Source organism: Lissotriton vulgaris, chromosome 3_1 (assembly GCF_964263255.1).
Source record: "Lissotriton vulgaris chromosome 3_1, aLisVul1.2, whole genome shotgun sequence".
Classification (NCBI taxonomy): domain Eukaryota; kingdom Metazoa; phylum Chordata; class Amphibia; order Caudata; family Salamandridae; genus Lissotriton; species Lissotriton vulgaris.
Window position 1 is genome coordinate 1041495669 of NC_141689.1, and position 18710 is coordinate 1041514378.

General features: G+C 45.6%; 1 protein-coding gene across 1 annotated transcript in view; it reads right to left on the reverse strand.

The window, feature by feature from the left end:
• The window catches only part of FOCAD (focadhesin), a 1219893-nt gene that overhangs the window by 945463 nt on the left and 255720 nt on the right, over positions 1-18710 (reverse strand). The window contains exon 7 of the mRNA XM_086961452.1: positions 13677-13884. Coding sequence (XP_086817578.1) covers positions 13677-13884 — 208 coding nt within the window. The remainder of the gene's footprint in view (positions 1-13676; positions 13885-18710) is intronic.

Genomic DNA, 18710 nt, shown 5'->3' on the forward strand with positions numbered 1-18710 from the left:
ATTAATCAAACAAAACCTTTGCGTCATAACATTATGATCACAAATACCTCGAAACGAGGTTCAAAGCACTCACCCAAAGTTGATGGTTGAGGCGCTTCACCCCACCTGACTGCGGCTCAGGTATGAGGAGCACCGCTCTAAATTTGAGAGATTGAATTATAAGAAGGGAGGCAACCAAGGCTCAGTAAAAACATCCATAGAACTATATATGGATATGTAATGAACATTCACTGCTTCTACCCACATCACAAACACTGATGGGGACCAGTGTGTTAAAACTATCTGTCAGTAGAGAATATCTTGAAAAGATTGCCACTGGTGGTGAGAAGTCAATCATATATACGATATGTAATCTTTCTAATTTGACAGGCACAATGATGACAAAACCATAAGACTCTCGCCCATTGCGTTCTAAGTATCATCATCATATTCATGTTGTGTTATTTCAGGTGGTAAATAAGCACTGCGCCGTTAGGGGTAATTAAATCCAAATCGTGCTCGTTATGACAAAGTCTCGGGCGTACAGGCTAATGTGTTGGCTCTACGATGTCGAAGATCGTTAACTTGCTAAGCTATTAGTAGTTGTGGACTCATCTTCATGCTTTTTTGTACACAGAGGAACACACCCAGCGAGTTATAGGCATTCCGATCTCGAGCATACAAACAAACATGCTCGCGCTACGATGTTGAAAAAAGGTTAAACTTGCGCTTGAGCTGTTAACAATTGGGAACTAGCCGTAATGCTCATATGCACCGAAAAGACACAACCATGCGTGTTAAAGACAATCCGGTTGTGCGCAGCTTACCTGTCCGTCGATGTCTCCCGACAGTCATCCGAGCTGTCTGGGGGGGCCCAAGCAAGCGCCGAGTTTATGCAAATGTTTCAGAAGATGGAATCACGTGATCGGCAGCGGTCACGTGGTTGATTAGCATGTCGGGAAATGGAGTTCAAGGCGCGTAACTTTGTAGTTACTGCGAAGTGGAGCGCTGAGGCTCAGTATTTAAATTATAATTCCGTTATGCTTGAAATGTAAGATGTATCAGGCCAAAATGCACGCGATTTAAGGCTGTTTATTACCATTATGCATTGTAGTTAGCAAAGAAACGGCCGTCGATTACTCAAGCGGCTAGAGAGACCAGAGGAAAAAATACCAACATTGTGGGTGAAACTCAAGTCACCTAGCTAGTTGACTCCATGCGCCGTCATTGAAGGTTATACTCAGTGTCTGCATGAGACATAGTATCTCTAAACCTAAAGTAAAATATTGAAGGTCTCATGTGTAGCGACCATAGTCCTGTTAATTGTCATATTGATATGCACAGGAGAAACTATTTAGATGTACTAGAAGTAGAGTGTTGTGGTGAATTAAAGGCAGCACATGATTAAGTGTCAGGGCTATATGTTAACTCAGTGAGTGCAGTCAGTTGCTTAGAGGGACATCCATGGTATTGGCTCATTTAGCCCCGCCTTATCACTATTCAGTCTATACACCCATTTTTGTTCAATTTTAAAAAGAAACCGACCGACGTCGGGGCAGTGCTGAGGAATTTGTGGTTGTTCCTAGACAGTCCAGCTCAAGCGCAAGTTTAACCTTTTTTCAACTTTGTAGCGCGAGCATGTTTGTTTGTATGCCCGAGATCGGAATGCCTATAACTCGCTGGGTGTGTTCCTCTGTGTACAAAAAAGCATGAAGATGAGTCCACAACTACTAATAGATTAGCAAGTTAACGATCTTCGACATCGTAGAGCCAACACATTAGCCTGTACGCCCGAGACTTTGTCATAACGAGCACGATTTGGATTTAATTACCCCTAACGGCGCAGTGCTTATTTACCACCTGAAATAACACAACATGAATATGATGATGATACTTAGAACGCAATGAGCGAGAATCTTATGGTTTTGTCATCATTGTGCCTGTCAAATTAGAAAGATTACATATCGTATATATGATTGACTTCTCACCACCAGTGGCAATCTTTTCAAGATATTCTCTAATGACAGATAGTTTTAACACACTGGTCCCCATCAGTGTTTGTGATGTGGGTAGAAGCAGTGAATGTTCATTACATATCCATACATAGTTCTATGGATGTTTTTACTGAGCCTTGGTTGCCTCCCTTCTTATAATTCAATCTCTCAAATTTAGAGCGGTGCTCCTCATACCTGAGCCGCAGCCAGGTGGGGTGAAGCGCCTCAACCATCAACTTTGGGTGAGTGCTTTGAACCTCGTTTCAAGGTATTTGTGATCATAATGTTATGACGCAAAGGTTTTGTTTGATTAATATGATATTTTCATGTTTTTCTGTTTTCTCTTGTTGTTTCCTTGGATTCCATTCTCCTGGTACGGTACGATAACAGTGTGTGGTTGAGCACATAACCTGAATCTACAGGTGATATCTTTTTAAACATTTTTTTCACGAAAAGCAGTAGTTTGAATTAACAGGTCCTGAAGAATGCATGAAAACCTTTTCTTGATATGCAGAAACATGTTGACCACTACTGATTACGGATATTATTTCAAACCCGCATTTGCACTTGTCTTTTAACGTTAGGGACTGGGAGACACTAATAAATTGTTTACTTCTACCCAGTTTACCTAATTTTATAATCCCTCACTATTTCACTTTTCACTTCACACTGCTTTTTTCATTTGCCAACACTTAAAACATTCATTACCCCCCTCTCACATGTTTTTTTCATCCACAATCGGTCACGGTAACACTTAACCGGCCATTTTGTTTTGTCTCCTGGGCAAGGAGAACTCAAGTGATGTTAAAGAGGGCGGTACAGTGTGGCTTCTGATGGGAATTTTTGCCAGATGCCCTTGAGCCTTAACTCGGTCAGTATCACCTATGTGTTTGAATGGTGTGTTCCCACGGGTGTTATATGTATGGTATTAGTTTTTTGATCCATGGTGAACAACTACTTCTTTTGACTCCCAGGTATTATTCAGTGTTTTGGTGTATGGCTAGGGGCGTATACCTGGTTAGTCGTTAAACTTGCCCTTAGACCCCCTTTTTCAAGTGTTGTTGTTTACCAGAATGCTGAAATGCCTTTATGGATACTCGATGTGCCCAGGAACCCTCTCCTTGAGGCCATTGTCTAATGAGGCACGAGTGGAGTGGATGCATGTGCAGTCTGGAGTGCAGCACAAATGTTATGCGGGATGCAATCGTACCCAAGAATTTCATTACAGTTTTTACAGCCAAGGGATGAATTGACTGAAAAGGGGGCAGCAGCAGGTAAAATGTCAACATCCTCTATTGGTTGGGATGAGGTTTTACTATGACAGCGTTTGACATTGAGCCCAGGAAGAGATGAATCTTTTGGGGTTAGAAGTGTGACTATTTTACATTTACCGAGCACCCTAGGTTGTGGAGCAGGGTTTGAGCTGTCAGTGTGTGGTAGGTATTGTTGCCTACTGCTGCTCTTAATCAGCCAGTTGTTGAGAAATGGAAAGAAGTGGATGCCTGCACTGTTTAAATGACTGGTCCCCATCGCCAAACACTTGGTAAAGGCCCCAGGAGACCTTAAGGCCCTCGGAATCAAAAACCAGCTTGTCTGGGAAATATGAGGTGTTTACCATAGACAGCGCCTGCAGTTTGCGGACTCGTCTTGCAGATGATATGTTGACGAGCAATGCTATCTTGATCGTGAGCAGATGGAGAAGATAGCTGTGCTCTAGTTTGAAAGGTGTGCATATCACATACATGAGGACAAAATTAAGGACCTACTGTGACATGACAAATGGTGCTGTTGGGTACATATGTATCAGCCCCTTGAAGAAAGATGGGTGATCCGACAAATGTATGAAGACCAACAGTGCCACAGCAAGTCGTTGCTGGGCTGAAGAAAGAAAAAACAAGAGAACATAAGACAATTTTGCATTTAAGTATTGGATGTTACGGGAGGAACACAACACTGCAAACTTGTCCTAGGGTACGCGTCACAACATACCTGGACATGTCATGCTGGAGGAGGACGATGAGGATGTATTCCCCCCTTACGTCTCTCCTCTCCTCTGTTTCCAGTCCCCACCGGATTCTAGCATTCAGGACCACAACAGCGCCTTTAAGCAAATGGATTTCCTTGATTCCCCACCGACCCACGTGACCTGGTCACAGGAGCCTTGCTGATGCCGCAGCTGACTTGATAGGCGGCTTTCCCTACAGAGAAGACGGCAATGAGGTGAGCCTCGGAAAGGACTCTGACACCGACGCCCACAGAAGCCCTGAGAGTGACCTGAAGACCGAAGACAACCCCATGTCCAGGACAGAAGCCCAACAGCAGACGGACCTTGGACCGAAGTCTCCAGCAGGAGAGCCAAGGAGGGAGCCGGACCACATCCTGCATTTTGAGCTGTCTCGCCATATTCCTGGGGGAGCATGGCTCTCTGAGGTACGTGCTCGTTTCAGAGGCGTATTCCAGAGGGGTTCCGGAGACGGTAGCACGTCTCGGATTGAGAAGGGAGGGGGTTAAGAGTTTCGCAGCGTAGAGAGTGTGCAGCTACCCGCGTAAAGTCTGCTTATTGGTATAGACTGGCGGCATAAAACACTTGCATGTAGCACGACAGTGGTGACGGAAAACCGGGTGATTCATAAACCTCCCTCCACTCCTAATCCCCTCACTAGTCTCAAAAAGGGACAAACTGCTCAGAGTCCTCTCTTCTTTTCCTTGAGGAACGCCGTGAACGTGGATACCAGGAAGGACCAAACCTCGACGACCCCAGATACAGAGGAAGGATTAAGAGAACTTCACCACTATATCCTTAAAATTAATAAACCCTTGTTAAAAAGACCTAAGAGCTTCTACTGTTGTTTCTTAAGTGCCACAGTACAGCATATACAGTCTTGGTGGATGGACAACCGGCTGTCAAGATAATACTTTGGTTGGAAGGTCGAAAGCCATCAACTGTTGCCATTTAATTTCCACACATAGAGGGGTAGATTGTGCAGGCTCAGGTAGAGAACTCCTCTGCCTTGCTACTGTGACAGGAGGTGCTCTCAAAGGGGCAGCCGGATCAGAGGATGTTACCATAGCCAGAAGTTCTGGGTACCACACTCTCCTCACCCTACCCGAAGCCACTAGGATGACTTTGGCCTGGTATTTCTTGATCTTTTTTCAGAATTCTTGGCAGGAGAGGCAAAGGGGGGAAAGGCGAACAGGAGTTCTGACTCCCAAAGTAGGAGGAAGGCGTTTCCAAGGGAGAGCTACCTTGGAAACTCCAACACAAAAAAGCCTTGACACTGCATATTCTCCACAGACGCAAATGAGTCGAGGAAGAGTTTTTCCTATTGCTGGAAGATGCCCTGTGCCACCTCCAGGAAAAAATGCCACTCTTCATCCACTAGGCAATGTCGGCGGAGTTCGTCCGCTCTGGGGTTTAAAGACCCTGCCAGGTGCTCAGCGACTAGAGAGATGCCCTGATCGTGCAACCACTTTGAGAGTGCCTCTTAGCACAGGACCCACAGCCCCACACTTCCCTATTTGTTGCAGAGCCGCATCGTAGTAGTGTTCTCTGTAAAAACCTGTACCTGTTCCCCCTTTGCTGGTTAGGAGGAATGACTTTAGTACCAAGTGAATAGCTCGCAATTCCAACAAATTGATGTAGAGGCAAGTTTTCTCTGGTGACCAGAGGCCTCTGAAATCCACCTCTCCGAGATGACCTCTCCAACCCAGCAACGATGCATTAGTCATGACAGTCAGCTCTAGGTGGGGAAGGGAGAGGGGTCTTCCAATTGTGGTTGAGCAGCCACCACTGCAGGTCTTTCACAGTCTCCTTCTGCACCGGAATGAACTCTTTCAAGTCCCCTCGGTCCTGAGCCCACTGTGATTTCAGATCCCACTGCAGAGCCTGCATGTGCAACCTGGCATGTTCCACAAGCAGTATGCAGAGGGCCAAGAGGCCCAGAAGCCTTAGATTCACTCTCATGAGACCCAGGAAGAGGGTTGAAATATCTGGATCGAATGTAGTAGTAAGCATACTTTTATAGCGCAACTATCACCCAGAGGGTATCCTGGCGCTTTGACTCATACTGACCTAGCCCACACAACAGAAGGAATTACACATCCCTAGGAAAAAGATGGGATTTCAAGCCTTTCTTAAATGAAGCAAGATTGTCAATGCTCCTTTATGTTAGCGGGAGAGAATTCCAAAGTTTGGCTGCAGTGTGACCAAAGGAACGGCCACCCATTCGCACCCTTTGCATTCTAGGCACCGCCACTAGATAGGCTGATGAGGACCGTAAAGATCTGGCTGGGGTGTACCAGGAAAAAAGCTCTTGTACCCGTTCAGGCCCCTGACCATGAAGGGCCTTGAAGACAATGCAAGATGCTTTAAAATCAATACGCTGATTGAAGCAGAGGAAAGGCTCTGAAGAACACAGTATCCAGGATGGCTCCAATGTAGAGGAGCCATTGTAAAGGTCAGGCAAGTTAGCCACATTGATGGAAAATCCCAAAAATGTCAACAGTTCGGCCGTCGTCAGGAGGTAGCTTTACAAGTGCTTGAGGCGAGCCGCCTTCAGAAGCCAGTTGTTGAAGTGTGGAAAGAATGACATTTCCAACCTCAGCAGATTGTCTGCAACCTCCACCATCACGCCCGAGGGGAGCACCGAGATTTGAAAGTGCTCTTGGCGTACCTGAAACCGCGGGTTGCACCTGTGTGATTGTAGGACAGGAATGTGAAAATAGGGATCCTACAAATCCAAAGCCGCCATCCAGTCTCTACGACTCAGAGTAGACAGAACTTGGGTCAGTGTGAGCATTTTGAACTTGTCCTTCCAGAGTAAGAAGTTCAGAGGCCAAAAATCTCCATCCATCGTAAGCACCAGTAAATAACAGGAGCAATAACCAGTTCTGATCTCTGGTATTGGCAGCCTCTCTATAGCTCCCTTTGTAAAGAGTGTCTTAACTTCTCTAAGGAGTATGGATAAGTGCTCCTTCAGAAGGTGGTGCGGTGTTCCAGGAATATCCGAGGGATGGGACAGGAAAGGTAGGAAGCAGTCCAGTAGCACAATCTGGAGCAATAATTAGTAAAAGAAAATGATGCTCCTCCATCAGTGGAGTGAAAGGTTATGCAGCTTCCAATAAGGAGATCATAATTCAGTGAAGGCAGATTAAAGTGGTTTTGCAGTGACTGCAGGGATGGGTGACTGGGAGTCTGGGTGGCACTTTGCCCTTGGGGGCCTGGGTGCCATTGGCCTGTTCCTCAGCATCTTCCATGAAAGGACTGAGAGGCCTGTTGCTGCTGAGGTATGTATTGGTGTTTCCTCTGCTAGTATCTCCTGCCAAAGCCTCAAAAGGGGCAAAGTTCCTGGGGGACTGCAAAGCAGGACGGACTAAGCCTAGAGATCAACCAGAGACCTTGCTGTCTTTAAACTTTTCTAAGACCTAGGTAATGTAAGGTTGAAAACCTCCTTCTGATCACCGCGGCAAAGGAGGCAGATTCTTCTGTTGCCACAGCCTGGGTTGGGCCAATTTCCAGGAATGTATCAAGACCACTGGTTTCTCAAGGTAATTAAATATATTGCCCTTGTCATATTGGTCTTGGTCATCTTTCTTGTTCCCATCATCATAGTGGGTGAGGTATGTCAGGTTTTGGGGCCTATCAGGACCAACAAAGCATTTGACTCCGACATGGAGGACCGATTTAGCAGCCTACGGTGTCACTCTGCTTCAAGTAGTGCGAGTGGCGAGACAATAGAAATCTATGTCTAGACTAGTTATGTTTCTTGGCCTTTTTCGACGAACCTGAATCTTTTGACCTTTTGGCCTGGCGTCAACATACTGAATTACCGACTAACCCGGTAGTATCCTGGCACCGTCGGATTATGATATTGTAACGCTGTACCAAACGCGCCTGATCCTGGGCTGCTGAACCAAATACAGGTTACACTCCCTTGCCGGTCACACACGAGTGTCCGGGCAATTAGAGGCTAATAACGTTAAGGCATTAATTGAATGTCCTGATGATGGTCCCTATGATTAATTGGGGGACCGAAACGCCGTCGACCTGTCTAGCACCCTATACAAAACGTGATTGCTATGTAATGTAATGGTGCTGTGTTGATTTCTCTGTACAACTGAATTTTATACAGAAAACGTTTGTTTGCCTTAAAAGCCCTTCTATGTTTGTAACCTACCTTCTGTATTTGATCCATTAGTGGTTGGGCACAGGCTTGTGTACCACACTGGTGATTAGTTGAAGGTATTCCAATTGTACGGATCATTTGTTTATTGAGTAAACTTAAAGACCTCTGTCCGGCTGGATATGTCGCTCAAAATATAGAACTGATTCTGTCTATATTCACTGTCTCATATATTCCTGAATGCATGGGACCGCTGTTGTTCGAAAAAGAATGTCCACTGCTTAGGGGCAAGAGGTCTATGAGAATTTACCCGATCTAATTGCAGAGGGTGATGGAGATACGTTAAATGAATTTGAAATTGATATAATAAACTTGACATGCATTTAAAGCAATATTACTTTGAGAATAGGAAACAGGATGAAGGTTGAATCAGTTGAGAATTTTGTTACCGAACTGAGGAAGCTGGCAGGGTTGTGTAACTTTGGATGACAATACTGAGGAGAGAATACAAGACCAGTTCATGCTGTAGTGTGGGATGTAGAGTGACAGTATGGGAGAAATTGTGGGTTAAGAATGACCCTAGTCTCAAAGAAGTAATAATTATTGCCAAACAAGTAGATCATTCCCTACATTTTACACAGGAACTGAAAAAATCCAAATAGAAGGTGTCTTCTGTCCAGACCAATACAGGGCTTAAAAAAGCAATCTCATGTAACCAAAACTACGTTTTTATGTTGTATGCCTAGCAATCCACATCAGTTGTAGATCATGTGAGCAGAAAGGTCACTTTGCCAAATGTTGTAGGTCCTTGCTTACTAAAGAGAAAGTTCACAACATTGATTGTGAAGAAGGTGATGTACTTTTACAAATTGTGAATGATGTTAAGAGCGTATCAAATGTGAAATGTGAACATCCTTCTGATGTGGTTAGTGTCAATGGGTACAATGTGTCAAAGATGAGGGACTCGGGTGCGAGGTTATCCCTGGTGTATGATGAGGATTATGCTAGACATTTTGAGGTTGAAGGTCAATCTTCATGACCCGGATTTAAGCCTGTATAGTTACTGTGGCAAACCCATTGAACTGGTGGGGTAACTTGAGGCTGAGTTTGAGTTCAAGGGATATTACGTTTCTGGGAAAGTTTATGTTCCCGTTAGGGAGATTCTATTCTCAGTTGGCCACGTCAAAAACGTCTGGTTATGTTTCTAGACCCATTCTTGATCCCCAGGTACAAGTCAGGAAGGTGGACGAAGTATCTGACATGCTCCGCCGAAGTATCCAGTGGTGTTCTTGGACAAAGTGGGATGTGTAAGGGGATATTTGCATGTCATCATTTTGAAAGACAATGCCATTTCATTTGCTGCCAAAGTGAGAAGTATTCCGATAAATCTTCATGCAGCTTTTGAACCTGAGCTTGAAGGATTGAAGCATAAAGGGATAATGGAACCAGAGAAGTGGCTAGCTGGCTCGCTCCAGTAGTTGTAGCCACAAAACCCTCAGGAGATATAAGTTTGTGCACCGACCCGAGACACCTTAACAGAGAGATTGTGGAGGACAAATGTACCCTTTCCAACATTCAGGAGACAATAAGTAAAACCACGTTTTTCACAACATTAGACTTGACCTCAGCCTATCACCAGGTCCGCCTCAAAGGTGACTCCTAAGATCTCACTGCATTCATTATAATTTTTGGTGTCTATAGGTTCAACAGAATGCTGTTGGGTCTATGTTCAACGGAATCAGTATTACAAAAGCTGATGACTAATCTATTTAAGGGTGTGTCTCAGGTCATATTCTTCCAGGATGACATCTTGATTTACAGTGAGACGCTTTAGGAGCACATTGAGAAAATCAAATAAGTCTTGAAGATTTTCCATCCTAAGGGGATGACACTCAAATGTAATAATTGTCGTTTCTGTCTCTCTGAAATTACTTATTTTGGACATGTAGTAACGAGTAAGGGGGTAAAGCTGACCCCTCTCCTGTAAAAATATAAAAATAGGAACAGTTGCAGTCCTTTTGGGATGGCAGAATACTATTTGAAGTTTGTCCCAAATGTTGCTAGTCATACTTAGGCAATAAGAATGCTGCTTCAGAAAAATACTCACTTTGAATGGTCAGAACAATGAGAGGACTTGGTTGATATTAAGTCTGCTCTCATTTCCTCCAGAGTTTGGGGAGTTTTCTGCAAGGTAGATCTTGTATGATTGTTACGAATGCAAGTGAAAAAGGTTTGGGATCTGTACTCAAACAGAACCAAGGTGAAAGAGATATAACTGTATAATTTTCTTCACGGTCTTTGAGGGGTGTGGAAGAGATGTATTCAACCATTGAAAAATAAACTTTAGCTGTTTATTGGGCCATTAAGAAGTTCAACCAGTTTGTGTGGGGCATCAAATTTGTTGTGCACACTAACCACAAGCCCTTGTAGGAAGTGTTTAGAAAGAAATGTTTGGACAATTTATCTTCCAGAATGTGAAAATGGCTGGAAGGATTGCAGGATTTTCAATTCCTTGTCAATTATATTCCAGGTGTGGAAAACAAAGTGGCAGATTGTCTTTCGAAATTATTAGTGGATGTTGGATTCATGGAATCGAATCTGGAAACATAGTGGATGGAGGATGAGGTGAAAGTGTGTGGGGTTACACAAGGCAGTGTCTCTGAGAAGATGTGGTAGAACAAGAGTTAGATGAAGAATTGAAGTTGGTTTCCCAGTTTATCAGGTCTAGTGATAAGTGTTGGGTTAAAGACACAAAGTTTGCTGGATATGCCAAAGTTGTGGATGAGTTGTCAGTGATTGATAACACTGTGGTGAGAGGAACTAGGTTGATGTTGCCTTTGGGTGTCCGGCAGGAACTGGGGCATTTGGCTCATGAGGGATACCAGGGTATAAGCAAAACCAAGGAAAGACTTAGGTGCCTGTATTGGTGGCCAGGGACGGATATCATGATGCAGCGCATGGAGAGTGATTGCGGAGAATGCTGTTTGAGTGATAAGACTTTGAAAGTGATGTCTTCTCTGATGTTTTGTAGAGACCTATCTTCTGATGTATGGGAGGAAATAGCTTTAGACTTGGTTGGATCGTCGAGTTCTGGTAGATCTAGCAGGTATATTTTGGTGGCAATGGACATGCTGTCCAGATGGCCCAAGGTGGGAGTGGTGCATGAGGTTACTACCAAGTCAGTGATAAGTTTTTTCTCTGAAGTGTTTGCCAGAAAAGGTAATTCCAAGTGTATCCTTACTGATAATGAAGTGCAATTTATCTCCAAGGAAATGGAAGGTTTTCGCTAGCATAAGGCATAAAAAAATGCACTCTTTATCATTCTGAGAGCAATGGAATGGTTGAGAGATTCAATCATGTTCTGAAAGAACCTATTCAAATTGTGAAAATAAATGGGGACAATTGGGTTCAAGCTGTCAAGAAAAAGGTTGAGGAGTAAAGGCAGAATCCTAGCACCACCATGAATCCTCCTTGGGTGAGAAGTTAAGGTGGAAGCGAAGGAAAGTGTGAATATCAGGTAGAAAAATTGCAACAAAGAAAGACAGAGACAGATGCAGTTCAGAAAAATTGAACTATGATGGTCACAAAGCTGTTAAGTCCTAGTTAGTGCAGGTTGGAGACATGTTGAAGATCAAGATGCCCACCAAGAAGGATTTCAGTGAGACCTACAGTGTCATAAAGGTTTTCCTTAGTGCAGGTAAGATGGGTGATAGTCGCGTTTGGAATTTTAACAGAATACAAAAATTGGAATTAATTTTACTTTTGTGTTCTTTCTCACACTGTATATTTCAGCATTGTGTTTTATTTATGGGGGAAGGTGTGTGGTATTGTTCAGGTATTGTTTTATGTACATAGTTAAATATTATGTGATCTCCCTTTTCCTTTCCTCCCTCTGTATGTTTCTCCCATTTGTATTGTCCTTGCCATTGGAATGTTTGTATCTGAATGTTAGGATTAGAAGATAGTTGGAAGATGGATTGGAGAGGCATTGCTGTGGCTTGTGTTCCTTTGTATTAGAAGATTAAACTTCAACTTTAACTACAAGAACTGCGACTTTGATTATTGAATTTCACAATAGCTCTACCACTTCTCTCAAATGCCTGAGATGAGTTACATTTCACATTGGAGTAAAAGAAAAGCTTCAACCTTGTTTGTGGGGAAAACAGGTGACCAGTACCTACTACAAATAACTCCACTGAATCATTTGAACCATAGCCACACGGAGTCCTGGAGCTAGGAACAAATCTCTCTACCAGAGACACTTAGAAACCTGTCCTTACTGCAAGGACACTTAGAACTAATATGTTCATATTTCGGTAGTAAATATAGTTTATCTAGTTCCATCTGACAATCTCCCGTCAGAAGGAAAGCTGCTTGCAAAAGTCATTAAGTTCATGGATCTAGAGAAAACAAAAATTCAAGGACTCAGGGCATCAACACATGGGTAAATAAGCCAAATAAAAACGCCTGCTCAAAGACAATAAATAAAGCAATAGTTGAGAACAGAGTAATAGTATTCTTAAAAATGTAGGCTTCAGGGGCATAAGATCCATCTCTGATAGAAAAAGGGGGATTTATAAATTACTTTCTAAGTGCAAGGAATTATGGAAAACTCTGAACTTAGCCCTTGTTCAGATGATGTTTGAACAACGAGAGAAGTATGACTAAGCACATGTACCCTATACAATCCTCCCCTTTACATGCAGGATTAATTAAAGCCAATTAATCTGGAGCTACTAGAATAATGCAAACTTAGCAAAGGCAGATCTTAGGTGCTAGTTTAAGGTCCTTGTTTACTGTACTTTTTGGATTTACTAGGAGAAGCTGACTCTCATTAACCTCCTATATCTCAGAGATCTCAGGTGTACTGACCAGAAAAGAGAATTAAGTCTGGTCAGTGTCACAGAGAGCCCGGACTGTGCAAGGAAACCGAGATCCACATGGCTGACCATGCCTGCTGGTAATAAACAATATTTTACTTCTGCAGTTATCTTGAAACAGATCAAATAAAATATGTATGTATAGTACGCATGGTTCTGTGCCTAATTCAAGAGGATACAGTTAATAAGTAAATACAGGGGTCTCTATGCATGGTGAAAACCGACTCCCATTGCTCACGTCCAGTGGGATTCTTAATTCACATAGCTTGGCATATAAACCTTTCTTGTTTATAATACCTCATAAGTAAAGTCATTCCACTGCTTTATGGGAATCACTGGAAAAAGGTTACTATTTATTAACCCCTTCTGTGCTGCGCGGATTTTCCCCCGGTGCTGAACGTTCCATTGGGCTTATGGAACCATGACGGAACGGTTCCGTCATAAGCACAGGCCACTTTATGCTCATGACGGAACCGTTCCGTCATGAGCATGGAAGGGGTTAAGGACACCAAAATCATTTAGTTAACGAATAGCATCTAGAATGTATAAAAATACAATGGTATTAGGATAATTTTGCAATGGTCCGTCCTACTAGCCCCCTTGGCCTGATAGCGGTGCATTTAAAATGTTTACGCATGACCAACATTTGCTCTAAAAATGGCTTACTCTAGGAAACAAGCATCGGTAAATAAATGACTTGCCTGTAGGTGAGGAATTAAGTCACATAAAAGCCGAACGATATGCTGCTCAGTTTCAGTAGGATTGTCGATTCCTTTGGAAAAGTGTGGCTGAAGTAATACTTTCACCATGCTCATTCGTAATTCAGAGTGCTCCCTTGACTGAGAAGGCTCACAAAACAGGTACCTCAGGAATGGAGCCATAACAGACACACTGGAGAGCGGCATCACCCTGCAAGGCAGATAAATATACATGACTAACCCCCAAAAGGATGGGTCTACAGTCAAAGGACAGCATTATAAACCAATAGCGCATTCCATTACAAGAATCTTTCTTACAACACAACGAGGCCGTGCTGGCCTGTTACTTAATCTGGCTCCATTGTATTTGCTGTCTCACAAGCTTCTGTAGGAGAGTGACATTTCAGGGGCATTGTAATACAACAGAACGTAAGCTAATGTGTTCCAGTGAACTGTCAAAAGTCAAGTGTGTAACTGTCCTGCAACTCAGATTATGGATGGAGTTTACATATAGCAATTGGCATAGCCCAGCTTACCACATACAGATCTCTCACTGTCGCTTTTCAGAAAGGGACTTCTGATCTTAATTTGGTACAGTGTTTTCTAATGTAGTATAACAGAGCTGCGGTGTAATTACATATCAAAAGTAAAGTTACTTGGACAATTAGGGTATTATGCAAGAAAGAAGGTAAACACCAAGAAGTCTATTCAATAAAAAAAATCAAAAACTATTTTCAAATCAGTAATATTTAAGGACGTTCCTGCAGAGCTCACATGCAATTGACAAAAAATATATACTGGAAGATAGGTTAGTCATACAGAAAGTATTACAGGACAATATAAGGGTGTACTAGAATCACTACTATGTCAAATTCAGCACGAAATTCTGATATAAAGCTGCTCACAAACCGAGAAACACTTCTCAAAGAGACAATTCACAGAGAAATGGATGAATGCGAGTCCTGTACCTAGACAACACCCATCTTTTTCCCTTTCACAAGACTTTTCCTACATTTTATATAGTCCAATCTATAAGTGGTAAACTTACAGATGCTTCTATTGGGAGTAGATACATTTGAGACCATACCAGTGTTATAATTTCCAATTTTCTGATATGTGACACGTAACGTTGCCATCCCTAGAGAATCCACCCATTTACATTGAACCATGTGAAGTTGATCTGGAACATCACAGAATCCATAAGGTCGGCTCCAATGAATCTCTAATTTCGTAAAGACTTGAAGACCCACCTCTTTGTAGAATACTAAATCACAATAATGAGTCACATCACCTATCACCTGTTGACACTCTGCTCGCTTTTGAACCTTTTTAGCTAGGTTTGCGCTATATAAATATTACATATATAAATCAATATAATGCTTATGGGAAAAATCAAAAAGGGAATAGTTACCCATCTGGAGAGTAATATCGAGATCATAAAATAAGTGTTTTTAGTTTAGTCATTTAAAAAAAAAAAAAATAGATCAAGTACTTGGAAGAACTTTTACATTAGCAAGGTGAAAGGCATTCTTATTTAGGAAATTGTCAATGTATTTGTAAAAGTACTCCTTATTTGTCAAATATCTCATAAAAGGAAAATAGAACAAGAATGCCTATTGGCATAACAGAGCCCAGGGTGAATCCGTAGTCTTGCAATATTTCCCAGAGCTTACAGTCCAATCAGATCACTGTAAGCGCTAAAAGCAGGGGAGAGAGTGGAATGCCCTGTCTCTTTACTCTCTATACTCCTCCAGGTCTCAGACACCGTCCTTTCTGCCTTGAATTTCGTTAAGATCTATTGTTAAGATCGCCTCCTGAATGTCTATTACCACTAAAGGACAATCTTCATCCGCAGAAGTGAGTGGGTGCAGGATATGCCGAAGTCATTTTAGGTTCAGTGTGCTATAAAACCACACTGATCAGGGTGCACAAAGTTTTTCATTACCTTAGTGTTAGACGGACCGGGAGGGTCGGCCGAGGTTACGGGGAGAGGTCTCCAGGGAGAGCCGTCTCCAACGACTGTACAGATAAGTAACTTCCCCCCCACAGACGGACACCACACAAGGTTGAAGGTTAACGAGATTTTATATGCAATTCTTAGGTTACGATGATGGATACAAGGAGGTCTGGACTCAGGGGTCCCCTCGGTTCTAGTCTCTGGTTTAGGAAGGGGGTAGCGGGACAGTCTTAGTTACCGATGAGTACAAAATAGCTCTCAATCCTCGAGCTCGGCGTTCTAGATGATCGGGCCGTGGAGGAGCCAAGCAGGTCCCGAGATGGATGAAGGAAGGACGACGGTCCGCGGCGGAGCCTGCAGGTCCCGGTGGAAGATGACGGTTACAACGGTCCGCGGCCACGCCAGCAGATCCCGACGACGATGAAGGATGAAGGTTACGACGGCTGTGGCAGCGCCAACAGGCAGGACGATGGTGCACAGGACAGAGCTATGGCAGCGCCAGTAGTCCGTCCAGGATGAGTTCCTCTTTACGTCTCTCGACTCCAAGATACAACTGCCTTCCTGCTCTGGAGCTGCCCCAGTTATAGGGCTGGCGTGCTTTGATGTCCGGACCCTCGCACTTGGAGGTCGGGAGGTCCGGGATGGGGGAGTCCAGACACCCAGCAGGGGGGTGGAGCCAGCGCCCGGGGAGGCGATGGGCGAGCGGCATTTGGTGGGGGAGAGCCATCGGCACCTCTTTCTCCCATTGACTTGTCAAGTAGCCCGCTCACCTCCTGGGTGGAGGGTGGTGCCGGAATGTCTGAGGCCGGGCCAGGCCCAGGGTTGAGGTCGATCGGGGGCCAGGCGGCCTCGTGGTGGAGTGTCCAAGATGGCGCCCCAGGCTGGGCGCGTGGGCCGGCAGTGGATCGGACCCACGAGGTCGGCAGGCTCGAGGGCAGGGGTCCCTGAGGGGACGGAGGACTTGCAATGGTGTTGTGTGGTACTTGCGGGACTGGGCCCAGGCCCGGTTGGGCCGGGGGAGAGCGGCCCTTCATGTGGCCTGTCCAACATGCGTCCCCCCCAGCTGAAGGCGGGGAGAGTTACCCATCCTCTTGGGGACTCTCCTCGTCGAGGCGGAAAAACCGGGACAGGCCATCCGCGTTGGCGTGATCTGGCCCAGGCCGGTGTTCGACTGTGAAGTCCATACCTTGCAAGGAGATGGACCAGCGTAGCAACTTTGGGTTCTCCCCCCGCATATGCATCAGCCATTGCAGGGGACGGTGGTCGGTCTGCACCCGAAAGTGGGTGCCGAAAAGGTAGGGCCGGAGCTTCTTGAGGGCCCATACCACAGCGAAGGCTTCCCTCTCTATGGTGCTCCAGCGTTGCTCCCGTGGTAGGAGTCTCCGGCTGATGAAGGCCACCGGTTGATCAAGGCCTTCGGTGTTCACTTGAGACAGGACTGCCCCAATGCCCTGGTCGGAGGCGTCCGTCTGGACGATGAACTCCCGGCTGTAGTCTGGGGCCTGGAGCACAGGGGCGGAACACATGGCGGCCTTTAATTGTTCAAATGCATTTTGACACTCTGGGGTCCAGGTGACTTTCTTGGGTTGGTTCTTTGACGTGAGTTCTGTGAGGGGCCCCACTATGGTACCATAGTCTTTTACGAACCTTCGGTAGTAGCCCGTGAGGCCCAGGAAGGCTCGTACCTCGGTTTGGGTGATGGGGGGCTGCCAGGCCTGGATGGCGGCAATTTTCAGCTGTAGCGGGGCCACTAGGCCGCTTCCCACCTGGTGTCCGAGGTAGGTTACAGACCCTTGCCCAATTTGACACTTGCTGGCCTTGATCGTGAGGCCAGCTCGCTGAAGGGCCTGCAGCACTGCTCGGAGGTGGTGGAGGTGCTCGGTCCAATGGTGGCTGTATACAGCGATGTCGTCTAGGTAGGCGGCGCTGAATCCTTCGAGCCCCGCTAGGACCTGGTTGACGAGCCGTTGGAATGTTGCTGGGGCATTCTTCATGCCGAAGGGCATGACCGTGAAATGGTAATGGCCATCGGGGGTGGAGAAGGCAGAACGTTCTTGCGCCCGGGGTGTGAGGCCGATCTGCCAATAGCCTGCTGTCAGGTCGAAGATGCTGAGGTAGCGGGCAGCTCCCATTCGGTCGACTAGTTCATCTGCCCGGGGGATGGGGTGCGCGTCTGTTCTGGTGACCGCATTCAAGCCCCGGTAGTCGACGCAGAACCGGAGTTCTGGTGTGGTGCCGGGGGCAGCTGCTTTGGGGACCAGTACGACAGGGCTGGCCCAGGGACTGTCTGAGGGCTCGATGACCCCGATCGTGAGCATCTTGGCTATTTCTTCCTGGATGCAGGCCCGTACCCGGTCTGGCACGCGGTAGGCCCGGTGGCGGATAGGGGGGCTGTCCCCGGTATCCACATCGTGCACACACCAGGAAGTGACACCCGGGGTGAGGGAGAACAGGCTGGCGAACTGTGATAGGAGAGCTTGACACTCCTGGCGTTGTTCTCTGGTGAGGGCCTCTGAGAGCCGGACCCCATCCACGGATCCGTCTTGCTCTTGAGTCCGTAGGAGGTCAGGGAGAGGCTCGGAGTCTTCTTCAACCCCAGTGTCTGTGGCCATCAGGAGGCTGAGCTCTGTTCGCACAAAGTGGGGCTTTAGTCTGTTAGCGTGGAGGACCCGGAGAGGGTTCCGGGAGGATTCCATGTCGATGAGATAAGTGGCAGGACCCTTGCGCTCTATTACTTTGAAGGGCCCCGTCCATTTGTCTTGCAGGGCGCATGGCTCAGTGGGGGACATCACCCATACCTGTTGGCCAGGTTCGAATTCAATGGATGAGGCATTCTGGTCATACCATTTTTTCATGTCCTCTTGACTGGCCTCTAGGTTGGCCTTCGCTAGTTCTCTGAACCGCCGGGTCTGGTTGCGGAGGGTGAGGAGGTACCGGAAGACATCTGGAGGGTTCTTTAGCGGAGGCATCTCCCAGCCTTCTTTGACGAGACTGAGCGGCCCTCGCACTGGGTGTCCATATAGCAGTTCAAATGGGCTGAAGCCCAGGGATTTCTGGGGGACTTCTCGATACGCGAAGAG